The 13,328-nt window shown below is 41.8% G+C and overlaps 1 protein-coding gene across 1 annotated transcript in view; it reads right to left on the minus strand.

Annotated features, from left to right (window-relative positions):
- Positions 1-13,328, minus strand: part of lrrc9 (leucine rich repeat containing 9) — a 121,693-nt gene that overhangs the window by 63,911 nt on the left and 44,454 nt on the right. Inside the window, exons 14-15 of the mRNA XM_063061826.1 lie at positions 10,335-10,475; positions 6,382-6,506 (exon numbers count right to left, since the gene is read on the minus strand). Of these exons, the coding sequence (XP_062917896.1) occupies positions 6,382-6,506; positions 10,335-10,475 (266 nt within the window). The remainder of the gene's footprint in view (positions 1-6,381; positions 6,507-10,334; positions 10,476-13,328) is intronic.

Raw genomic sequence — 13,328 nt, forward strand, 5'->3', positions numbered from 1 at the left:
CCATCTAAGTAGTCTCCAGCCCCTTAGTATGAACATAGAATTCTCCAACTTCCGGTAGTTCCCTCCCCCTCCTTTCCCCTATCCCTATTTCACTCTGCCCCCTCCCCCAGCTGCCTATCACCTCCCTCATGGTTCTGCCTCCTTTTACTACCCATTGTGTTTTCCCCTATTCCTTCTTCATCTTTCCTGCCTATCCCCTCCCTGCTTCCCCTCCCCCACCCCTTTATCTTTCCCCTTACTGGTTTTTTACCTGGAACCTACCAGCCTTCTCCTTCCACCCTCCCCCCACCTTCTTTATAGGGCCTCTGCCCCTTCCCCTTACAGTCCTGACGAAGGGTTCCAGCCCGAAACGTTGACTGATCGTTTCCACAGATGCTGTCCGACCTGCTGAGTTCCTCCAGCGTGTTGTGAGTGATGCTTTGACCCCAGTGTCTGCAGAGTATTTTGTGTTTGTGGCTGAGATGTGAGGTTCAGCAGGGTCACAGCCCTCAGGGAAGAAACTCTTCCTGTGCCTGCTGGTGCGGGAGCAGAGGCTCCTGTAGCGCCTACCGGATGGGAGGAGAGTAAAAAGTCCATGGTTAGGGTGAGATGCACCCTTGATAATGCTTTTCGCCCTGCCCAGGCAGCGTTTATGGTAGATGTTCTCAATGGTGGGCAATTAGGTGTGATAATCCGCTGGGCAGTTTTCACCACACGCTGGAGTGATTTGTGGTCTGATACGGGACAATTGCCATACCACACTGAGATGCAGTTGGTGAGTATGCTCTCAGTGGTACAGCGGTAAAAGTCCATCAGTATTCTGGGACAGAGGTGAGCTTTCTTGATGCTCTGCAGGAAATAAAGGCGCTATTGCGCCTTTTTGATCAGGATTGAGGAGTTCAGGGACCAGGTGAGATCATCAGAAATGTGGACACCAAGGAATTTGAATCTTGATACACGCTCCACTACAGCTCCATTGATATAGGTGGGGACATGAGTGTGACTCCTAGCATGCCTGAAGTCCTCAATGATCTCCTTGGTCTTCTGGGTATTAAGGGCCAGGTTGTTGTCGGGACACCACGCGGCCAGGTACTGGACCTTGTCCCTGTAGACCGCCGCATCATCCCCTCTGATCAGGCCAACCACCGTGGTGTCATCTGCGAACTTGATTATGGAGTTAGAACCAAGTACAGGAACACAGTCATAGGTGAAAAGAGAGTACAGAAGAGGGCTCAGCACACAGCCTTGAGGCACCCTGAGTGTTCAGGGTGAGAGTGGAGGAGGGGAGGTTGTCTAACTTAACTGATTGGGGTCTGTTAGTCAGAAAGTCCAAGATCCAATTGCAGAGGGATGAGCTGATACCAAGCTGGCGAAGTCTGGCGATCAACTTGGAGGGGGATCACAGTATTGAATGCCGAACTAAAGTCAATGAACAGCATTCTATCGTAAGAGTTGGGGCTGTCCAGTTGGGTCAGGGCAGAGTGAAGTGCCGTGGAGATGGCGTCCTCTGTTGACCTGTTGGTGCAATAGGCAAATTGATGGGGGTCCAGGGTAGTGGGCAGACAGGATTTCAGATGTGATAGAACCAGTCTCTCAAAGCACTTTGCAATGAAGGGGGTGAGTGCAACTGGGTGAAGTCATTCAGGCCCGTGGCAGTGGAATGCTTCGGCACTGGCACAATGGTGGCGATCTTGAAGCTTGTGGGGACAACTGCCTGGGCCAGGGACAGATTGAAAATGTCCGTGAAGACCCCAGCCAACTGCCCTGCACAGACTCTGAGCACACGGCCAGGTATTCCATCCGGACCAGCTGCCTTCCGTACATTCACCCTGCTCAGGGTGGCGCAAACATCGGAGGTGGAAAGTGAGAGAGGCAGTTCACCAGGTGGGAGATCCGCTTTGAGGGTGACCTCCTTGTTCTCTCGGTCAAAGCGAGCGTAGAAGTAATTGAGCTCAGCAGGGAGGGAAGCAGAGCTGGAAGGGGGCACAGTACAAGATGGTTTGAAGTCTGTAATGACCTGTATGGTATGCTACATGCGCCAGGGGTCCGAGGAGTTCAAATGCTCCTCGATTCTCTGTCTGTATATGTGTTTAGCCTGAGAGATTCCCCTCCTCAGGTTGGCCCTGGCTGAGCTGTAAGCCTCCCAGTCTCCAGACCTGAAGGCTGAATCTTTGGCTTTGAGCAGGAGGTGAACTTCTCTGTTCATCCATGGTTTCTGATTGGAGAAAATTTTATTTGTTTTAGTGATGTCACTCTATCTACACACTTGTTGATGTGCTCAAGGACACAGTTGGTATATAAATCAGTGTTAATCTGAGAGTCTGTGGTGGCATGGGCAGCAAACGCACTCCAGTCTATGTGCTGGAATTGATGCTGAACAGCAGAGTCAGCACCCTCCAGCCAGGTGTCTGCTCCAGGTGTCTGCACTGATTTTGTTCATTTGCAATCAATCAAAAGAACATGGCAGCATGCACTGTCTGGATGAATTCTTCCATCGATAATAATTAGGAACCAATACACAGTTTTATAGTATTGTAGCAGTATTGGTAATGTTTTAATTTGTTCTGTACAGTGGATTCCAGTTATTGGGCCACCGGTTAATCAGGGCAGTCACTTATTTGGGACAATTCTTAAAGAACAAGAACTCATTTAAAAAATAGCCGGGATTCCCTTTATTTATTAGGGGTACTCTGTTGCTTAATTGGGCCAGGAGACTATTTGCCGAAGCGTCAGTCACATGCACTTCTGTGACTATTAAGCACAACACCACAGTTAGAACAGTTTTTAAAACAGCGTCAGATACATGTGCTTGTGTTCAAAAAGTAGTCATTTTTGTCACTGATAGTTGGTGAGAAGTAATCAGTAAAGTAATTCAGAACTGTTTTGCTCACTGCGATTTCAAGCACTCAGGCTTGGAGATGCCAGAAACAGCTGAGAATAGAAATGAAACTACAGGTATTCCACTACTTCAACAAGTTAGAAACTACAAAGAATTTAATTGAATGTTACAATGGAAAAGAAGACTAGGAGGATGCAATCATTGAATGCATTGTACGAAATCAGTCCATTAACTGCATCAGGTGACTGCACTAATATGTTCACAGTTAATTAAAAGAACACGGCAGAGTACACTGTGGATGAATTCCTCTGTTGACGACTATTAGGAACTAATACACTTTTATAGTACAGTTAGTGTTCCCATTTATTCTGTATTGTATTTCAATATGTAATTTGTTACTCAGTTAAGTGGAAGTTTGCCTTTTTATTAAAATACGTCTCTGATTTCCAGGAAACTCTGGCTAACTGAGGCAGCCACTTAACAGGACTAAAATGTGCAGGTTCCAATGTGCCCCAATGAACTGGAATCCACTGTATTTTAGTTTCAGACTAACCTCACTGGTTCCAGGTTCTGCACCTCCTCTCATAAAGAAATGAAATTAACTTTGCCTTTATGACCACCTTATCAAGCTGTGCCACAACCTTCAGGAATTTGTGGACATGCATTTCGTTATCCCTGCATTTCTTTCTACATCTCATTATCACACCATCACATCATATCATTTCTTCTCTAGGGGAGGAGAAGATGGCGGCGCAACGCAGCCGCGCATGGCTGCTCTGAAATGATATCGTATTTGTTAAGTGGGGCTGTGCACAATCCTGATTTGATGGAGACAGACGCGAGAAGCATGGAGGAACATCTGGAGAAACTTCTGAAATGCCTGCTTCGCTGCCTCTGCTACTGTGCGATCAAGAATTTCCGGAGGGGAAGGCCCCAAATCCTCGGCTTTGCCTACTGCCTGTTGCCAGGGCCGGGGTCAAAGTGCTCGGCAGAGATGGTGCTCGGTGTCGGAGGGCTGGTCGGCGGCTTGAAGTTTTTGGATGGACTCAAGAGTCGGCTGTGGTTGGGTGCTTCCAGGGTGCTGAATCGGCAGGTTTGCGGCGCTGGAGGTTCATGGCAGGGAGAGTTTTTTTTTCCTTCTACTGTCTGCGTGAGATGATGGGACTTTCAAGAGACTTTGAGACTTTCTTTTTTAACCATGCCCATGGTCTATTCTTTATCAAATTACGGTATTGCTTTGCACTGTTGTAACTATATGTTATTATTTTGTGGTTTTTGTCAGTTTTTCAGTCTTGTCTTGTGTTTCTGTGATATCGCTCTGGAGGAACATTGTATCATTTCTTAATGCATGCATTACTAAATGACAATAAAAGAGGACTGCGTGTCCTCATAATCTAATTTAATCTAATTTATAGACTATTCACTTGTTTTGCCTCCCCAAACTTAATAATTGACACTCTGATACTAACACTTGTGAGAAAATAAATGGAATTCAATTAAATGGTTTGAATTCCATTTATTTTTTTGACCACATTATCAGTTTATTGAAATGTTCCTGCAATGTACATATTTCTTCCTCAGCATTAATTTTAAGCCCAATTTTGTATAATTTGTAACCTTCTTAATCGTGACTCGTGTGTAAAATACTTCTTGCTGTTGAAATCTGAGGTCTGAGACAATCAGAGACTTTAGGAGTGAGGGAAGTTTTTACATTGATAGTAATCAGAATATATTACATCTATCTTGTTAAGAAAGGATTTAGGATTTCTTCTGGAAATGCCTGACCACTCCAGAAAAAAAATTTTCACTTTCTGTATCAATACCTGCTTGATATTAGTGAATGGGGTTTTAACAAAACTATTCTTAGTGAAGATTGGTGTCAAACAAGTCTTTTTTTCTCAACAGTATTCTTAAATTGGCATAACGTTGCATGTATCCAAACTGATACTGATTTTTGATTTATGCAGTTGCGGCAGTTGTCTGTGTGAAACAAGGTACTTTATAATGCAATTGAAAAGGTTGTCTTCTTCCAAGAAAACTGATTAACATTACGAATAGTGCAATAGCTTATAAAAAAACATTAATTTAAAACTGCTAACAGGAAGGAATCAAGCTGGGTTCAGCCTGCTGCCTAAACATATTGGCTTGAGTTCCTGGCCATCTGGACATATACAAATGGCCAAATATTTCAACATGCCCTACCTGGGTGGCAGACTGGTGATGTAGCAAAGTTTAGCAGTGAATAGGCCTTAGATGGTGTGTTACTGAATCCTCATCCCAAGAGTGTCCTGACAGACTTTCACAGGAGGCAAAACTAGGAGTACAGTTTTGAAGCTGTCATGGCTTTGTAACCGTTTTAGCTGCCTATGAAATTTGGAGATATTTTAAAACAAGTATAGTTGCTTTTAAGGGTCTCAGCCCAAAACATTTTTGCCATAGATGCTGCTTGGCCTGCTGAGTTCCTCCAGCATTTTGTGTGTGTTAGTTGCTTGAAATTATGTTAAAATTATTTCATTTAAAAATAATAAAAATTAAGCATAAATTTATTTAAAACAATAAATAACTTTAACACATTCACTTTAAAAATGAGAGAACAAATTCATTTTAATCACCTTATCTTTCAGAAATGCAGACTCCAATCCTATGCCAAGACCAGCTGGTATAGCACCATAGAGACAGATTCCTTAGTATATTGTGAAGGAATTCCAGCACAGTCTGGCTTTGCTTGGACTCTGTGCACTGTCTACTGATGGAGTAGAGTGATCCCCCTGCCCCTCCTCCACTTGTTATTCAGTACACTTCAGGTTTCTATGGAATGTTTCTTTACATTCTTATGTGCAGTGAAACACTAACTAGAGTCTCTACTGTAGCGGGCATGGTTTGACCAATTGTATTTGCTAAAAGTCACAAAATAGTTTGGTAAAATAAAGGCATATTTAGCAGTTTCTTACATTCTCAAAACTTTCAATTTCTTCATTAATGCCAATGGAACTTGAGAAAAGACTGTTAATAGCACCATAATGATTGTACTGTATGTAATAAGTGGCACATAATAGATATTTAACAAAATTGTAGTCAAAGTACATTTATTATCAAAGAATGTATAAATTACACACCTTGAGATTTGCTTATAGGCAGCCACAAAGCAAGAAACCCGAAGAACCCAATTTAAAAAAAAGAAAATAGCAGTCAGTGGAATATAAAATTAGATTAAAGCTCAAGGTAGATAGTAATGAAAATAGTTGTAACTGAACTGGTGGTAAACACAAAGTGGTAGTTCCCAGGCTCTTCAAGCAAGAGATTCTGCAAATGCTGGAAAACTTGAGCAACATACACAAAATGCTGGAGAAACTCAGCATATAAGGCAGCATCCATGGAGGCGAATAATTAGTTGACATTTTAGGCTGAGAACCTTCAACAGGACTGCTACTTTTCTGATACATGCTAATGACTTGAAGAAGGAATGTCATTAGTGATTAGGGTTGCATGTAAGATATTCTGTTAAAATACAAATATGTCATAATTAACATGATCTCCATTTCTCAGATCTTTACTAAGCATACCTGTGTTAAGTATTCGAAGTCGATGAGATATTCAGGTACAACAAGTTCATGATCAAATACAAACCACTCATACTGACGAAGACTGCAATCACAGCTGCCATGGAGTTTTAAGGATTTTGAGGTTCCTTGAAGATACATAAAACATGGGAAGCAATGAAAATAATTAAAAGTTTATCTAATTTGATCGTATTTCTTTACAAGCATAAATACATTGGATAATGGAGACAAGAATCTCACTTTGATGATTTACCTATACTATAGTTAGTGCGTTTGCATTCCAATCTCAAAAAAGCAACTGGGAGATGTTAATTTACAATCTGTGATTATAATTACTTTCGATGAAGGCCAGTAATTTTACCTACCCTATTAAGGTAAGTAATAACTTAAAAGTACCAGATCATTGTATGAAGATGCAGTAAGCATTAAGAAAGTTGGAAGATGAGGTCCTGAAGTGAGTTTCGGGAACTAGGCAGAAGGCTGAAGAACAGGACCTCAAGGGTGGCGTTCTCAGGATTGCTGCCAGTGCTACGTGACAGTGATGGTAAGAATTGGAGGAGATGGCAGTTGAATGCGTGGCTGAGGAGTTGGTGCAGGGAGCAGGGTTTTAGATTTTTGGATCATTGGGATCTCTTCTGGGGAAGGTGGGACCTGTACAGACTGGATGGGTTGCACCTGAACTCGAGGGGGAGCAATATCCTTGCAGGTAGGTTTGCTAACATGGTTCGGGAGGGTTTAAACTAATTTGCAAGGGGAATGATAAGAGGTATACAAGATAATAAGAGGAATAGATAGAGTGGATAGCCAGCACCTCTTCCTCAGGGCACCACTGCTCAATACAAGAGGACATGGCTTTAAGGTAAAGAGTGAAAAGTTCAAGGGGAATATTAGAGGAAGGTTTTTTTTATTCAGAGAGTGGTTGGTGCACGGAATGCACTGCCTGAGTCAGTGGTGGAGGCAGATACACTCGTGAAGTTTAAGAGACTACTAGGCAGGTATATGGAGGAACTTAAGGTGGGGGGCTATATGGGAGGCAGGATTTGAGGGTCGGCACAACATTGTGGGCCGAAGGGCCTGTAATGTGCTGTACTATTCTATGTTCTAAAGCTAACAGAAAGTTACAATTCCATGTTCGGGGACTGAATGCAAAAGTTATTATGCTTCACTTATACATGATATTGAGACCACATTTGGAGCACTGTGCATAGTATTCATCTTCTCATTTGATGATTCTGTTGCAATGAAAGCGCTTCAGATAAGATTTCCTGGAGTGAAAAATGGAAGGCTGGATAACTTTATAAAGGTTGGACAGGTTAAATTTGCATCCACTGAAGAGTAGAAAAGTGAAAACACTTGACTGAAACATACAAGTTCCTGAGGGGTTCTGATAGAACATAGAACATTGAATAGTACAGCACAGTACAGGCCCTTCGGCCCACAATGTTGCGCCGACCCTCAAACCCTGCCTCCCATATAAGCCCCCACCTTAGATTCCTCCATGGAAAGGATGTTTCCTATTATACCATAACCTTGAATTAGGGATCATTGTTTCACTCAGAGGCAGGCCATTTAAGATAGAAATGAGGCAAAATATTTTCCCGTGAGGAATCTCCTTCAAAGGGTGGTGGAAACAAGTTTTCGAACATTTTTCAGAAGGAGTTAGGTGGAGTCTAGATAAGCAATGGGTAATGGGGTTACTGCTGCTCGACTGGAATATGCGATTGAGATCAGTCATGAGCTTGTTAAATAGTGTAACTGGCTTAAGGGGCCAAGCGTAGTGTATCTAAGTTTGCTGATGATACTAAATTGAGTGGAAAAGCAAATTGTGCAGAAGATACAGTGAGTCTGCAGAGATATAGATACGTTAAGTGAATGGGCAAGGGTCTGGCAGATGGAATACAGTCTTTGATAAATGTGAAATCATCCACGTTGGAAGGAAAAATGAAACAGCAGATTATTACTTAAATGATAAAAACTTGTAGCATGCTGCTGTGCAGAAGGACTTGGGAGTGCTTGTACTTGAATCACAAAAGGTTGGTTTGCAGCTGCAGCAAGCTGTCAAGAAGGCAAATAGAATGTTGGCCTTCATTGCTAGATGGATTGAATTTAAGAGCAGGGAGGTTATGCTGCAACTGTACAGGGTACTGGTGAGGCCATTCCTAGAGTACTGTGTGCAGTTCTGGTCTCCTTACTTGAAGGAGGATATACTAACTTTGGAGGCGGTGCAGAGGAGATTACAGAGATGAATGGGTTAGACTATGAAGAGAGATTGAGTCACCCAGGACTGTACTTCCTAGAATTCAGAAGAATGATAGAAACATATAAAATTATGAAAAGGATAGGTAAGATAGAGGCAGGAAAGTTGTTCCCACTGGGAGGTGAGACTAGAACTCGGGGACATAGCCTCAAGATTTGGGGGAGTAGATTTAGGACAGAGATGAGGAGGAAATGGTTTCCCTAGACAGTAGTGAATCTGTGGTATTCTCTGCCCAATGATATAGTGGAGGCTACCTCAGTAAAAATATTTAGAACAAGGTTGGATAGATTTTTGCATAGTAGGGGAATTAAGAGTTATGGGGAAAAGGCAGGTAGGTGGAGATGAGTCTATGGACAGATCAGCCATGATCTTATTGAATGGCGGAGCAGGCTTGACAGACCAGATGGCCTACTCCTGCTCCTGTTTCTTATGTTCTTATGAGTGGCCTATTCCTGTGTCTGAATCATATGTTCCATGTTTCAAGATAAATGCAAACATGGACTGCGTTATAGTCTATATCTGTTATCTTTGCAGCAGTTTTTAAGCTTGTGTCTTGCTTGTGAAGTGTATAATTTCAGTGTTTACATTTCAAACTTAACTCAAATGCAGAAGGCAAGGAGAAGGTCGAGGGTCCAGGGCCACTGGTTTAATGGCCAGATTACAAATTCAAACACAAGGAGAAATGAAGACACCTGGTGTTTATAAGCAGAAACTCAGGACAATTTGAGTACATTGCCTGAAGAGCAATGTAGGCTTTACTAAGAGACTTCAGGTTCTAAGTTTAATTATTATTCAACCATACATGAGTATAGCCAAATGAAACAACGTCCCTCCAGGGCCAAGGTGCAAAACACATTATCAACAGCACACAACACACTGCACGTAGAACATAGCACAAATGGCACTTATAGTTATGATTTCAGAAAAACATACAGTCACAAAGAAAAAATATAGCCCAAGTCCCTGATTATCCAGCTTGCTCTTCCACTGAGCAAACACCGGAGGGTAGAACCGAGCAAGCACAGAACAGATTCCAGCGTGCCTGCAGCAGGCTCTCACGCTGTCTTGGCATCACCTTCCCTGGACGACTACAACAGGCAACCTCTGGCCTATGCCTAGCCCTCACCACAATCAAGGCACACTGCTCCCCTGCTGCCCGTCTTACCAATGAGTCAGCATACCAGACCTGCAGTATTCTACATTACTAATGTCCAATAGGGTCTTGTAATCACAATAAAAATGTCCAAGACAATCACTCACGTCTTTTTTTTGGACCGCGCACCATTCAACGGTTCAGAACAAGTCAAGGCGACAACCCAACAAGGGTGCACAATAAGTCCAGTTCCATCACTATTGAGCAACTTGCTCATGGGATAGTCTTGTATGAATTGATGTTCTAAGTATTCAGCAGTACCTTGTGATCATTAAAACAAAAAAATGAAGAAATACACTTTTGATTGGACCCAGTGTGGCTGCTGCATCCTAACACACTGCCATCTTCCTGGGAAAAAAATCTTACAACAGTGACACGAGTGCTGATGAATCAGACGCACCTGACTAAAAGCCTGTATTTGCTGAACATTACCAAGATGTTATTCCAATATTCTGCCTTTGTTTTGCTTTTCTTGACAATTTAATTATTCAAAGACAATTTACTATTTTCCCTAAAGCAATATCAATGTATCATGCACCTCATTACCTTTATCAATGGAAGATCTGGTATCTACCTTTCGTGGTCTGTAGACAGAATTTGCATTTGGATACTTTAGCTGTTGAACCAGTTCTGAATCAAAGGCTTGAATACTATGTCCAAGGAAGACCTTGGCAATGATCAGTTGACCTAAAAGTAAAGTCGTAGAACTTAATTTCAATAACTTGTGAAAAATAGTATGCTCTATGTTCAATCATGTTTAGTAACTATATAAATTAGCAGTAATATGGATTTTTTGAAAAATGATTAAAATGACTGATTCCCTCCACTTCCTTCCAAAATCCTCACTGTGATGATTTCTTTGATGACCCCAAGGGAAGTCAAGCAAGGAAATCAGTGTTGTTCTAATTAAGTGACAGCACTCTTCCATTACTAGTTGAAAGGTCAATCAATGTAGACTGCAAGCCACGCTCAAAAATGGTGTGCATAACAGACCTCAGGATATCCAAAAGCTGATAATTATACCTGAACCTAATGGGAGAACAAAGTTCAAAGTAACTGCATTTCATCAAGGTATGTAGTCTGTGCTCAGCTTCCTGGCATCACATCAGGCTTTCTTAACCTCTCAATTCAAGCAAATTGATGGATTCTGGAGAGAGACATTAGGAACTATAGATCAACAAGGTCTCTAATTTTGCAAACCAATGCTTCCTGTCTGGAACGATAAGGAAGAATTGTCCAGTACAAGACTCAGGAAGCGTACGAATTCGGCAGATATTTTCATCTGCGACTAATTGATCTTCCAAGACCTGTGTCCATTTTGTTCATAAAGAAGTACAGTGGCATGCAAAAGTTTGGGCACCCCGGTCAAAATTTCTGTTACTGTGAATAGTTAAGCAAGTAGAAGATGAACTGATCTCCGAAAGTCATAAAGTTAAAGATGAAACATTCTTTTCAACATTTTAAGCAAGATTAGTGTATTATTTTTGTTTTGTACAATTTTAGAGTGAAAAAAGGAAAGGAGCACCATGCAAAAGTTTGGGCACCCCAAGAGATTTGAACTCTCAGATAACTCTTACCAAGGTCTCAGGCCTTAACTAGCTTGTTAGGGCTATGGCTTGTTCACAGTCATCATTAGGAAAGGCCAGGTGATGCAAATTTCAAAGCTTTATAAATACCCTGACTCCTCAAACCTTGTCCCAACAATCAGTAGCCATGGGCTCCTCTAAGCAGCTGCTCAGTGCTCTGAAAATTAAAATAAATGACGCCCACAAAGCAGGAGAAGATAGCAAAGCATTTTCAGGTAGCCATTACCTCAGTTCGTAATGTAATTAAGAAATGGCAGTTAACAGGAATGGTGGAGGTCAAGTTGAGGTCTGCAAGACCAAGAAAACTTTCTGAGAGAACTGCTCAAAGGCAAATCAAAACCCCCGTTTGGCTGCAAAAGACCTTCAGGAAGATTAGCAGACTCTGGAGTGGTGGTGCACTGTTCTACTGTGCAGCGACACCTGCACAAATATGACCTTCATGGAAGAGTCATCAGAAGAAAACCTTTCCTGCGTCCTCAGCACAAAATTCAGCATCAGAAGTTTGCAAAGGAACATCTAAACAAGCCTGATGCATTTTGGAAACAAGTCCTGTGGACTGATGAAGTTAAAATAGAACTTCTTGGCTGCAATGAGCAAAGGTATGTTTGGAGAAAAAAGGGTGCAGAATTTCATGAAAAAAACCCCTCTCCAACTGTTCAGCACAGGGATGGATTGATCATGCTTTGGGCTTGTATTGCAGCCAGTGGCATGGGGAACATTTCACTGGTAGAGGGAAGAATGAATTCAATTAAATACCAGCAAATTCTGGAAACAAACATCACACCATCTGTAAAAAAAGCTGAAGATGAAAAGAGGATGGCCTCTACAACAGGATAATGACCTTAAGCACACCTCAAAATCCACAATGGACTACCTCAAAAGGTGCAAGCTGAAGGTTTTGCCATGGCCCTCAAGTCCCCCGACCTAAACATCATCGAAAATCTGTGGATAGACCTCAAAAGAGCAGTGCATGCAAGACGGCCTAAGAATCTCACAGAACTATAAGATTTTTGCAAGGAAGAATGGGCGAAAATCCCCCAAACAAGAATTGAAAGACTCTTAGCTGGCTACAGAAAGTGTTTACAAGCTGTGATACTTGCCAAAGGGGGTGTTACTAAGTACTGACTATGCAGGGTGCCCAAACTTTTGCTTCAGGCCCTTTTCCTTTTTTGTTATTTTGAAACTGTAAAAGATGGAAATAAAAAAGTAATCTTGCTTAAAATATTAAAGAAATGTGTCATCTTTAACTTCATGCCTTTTGGAAATCAGGTCATCTTTTACTTGCTTAGCTATTCACAGTAACAGAAATTTTGACCGGGGTGCCCAAACGTTTGCACGCCACTGTAAATATGGGAATTTCCAAGCCTATCCTTGTAAATTTTTTTTACTCAATTTACGGAAGAAGTTGTTTCTGTTTCTTTATCATATTAACTCGAGAATTTTATTAGTCTTTCAATTTTAAAGAAGTAGATTTTATTTCCAACCGAACATCCATATGTGCAATCAGGGCACAATTTCAGATCTTTCAGGTAGCACAAGACTTGGCGGTAACAGCAAAGAAATCTACTCTTACATCATAAAGAATTGTGAACTAACTCTATTAACAAAGCCATGCAAATGTAATACAAGGTCAACTTGTGACCCCCTTAAAATCATCAAAATTTGAAGCAGAAATAGACTATTGGATTTGCATTTGGAATATTGTGAGCAGTTTTGGGCCCTGTATCTTGGGAAGGATGTGCTGGCCCTGGAGAAGGCTCAGAGAAGATTCACAAGAATAATGCCAGAAATGAAAGGCGTAACATATGAGGCGTGTTGGATAGTTCTGGGCCTGTACTTGATGGATTTCAGAAGCCCGAAAGGGATCTCATTGAAAACTACGGAATGCAGCAAGGCCTGGATAAAATCGATGTGGAATGGATGGTTCCATTAGTAGGAAAGTTTAAGATCTCAG

This window comes from Mobula hypostoma, chromosome 1 (genome assembly GCF_963921235.1).
Source record: "Mobula hypostoma chromosome 1, sMobHyp1.1, whole genome shotgun sequence".
Classification (NCBI taxonomy): Eukaryota; Metazoa; Chordata; class Chondrichthyes; order Myliobatiformes; family Myliobatidae; genus Mobula; species Mobula hypostoma.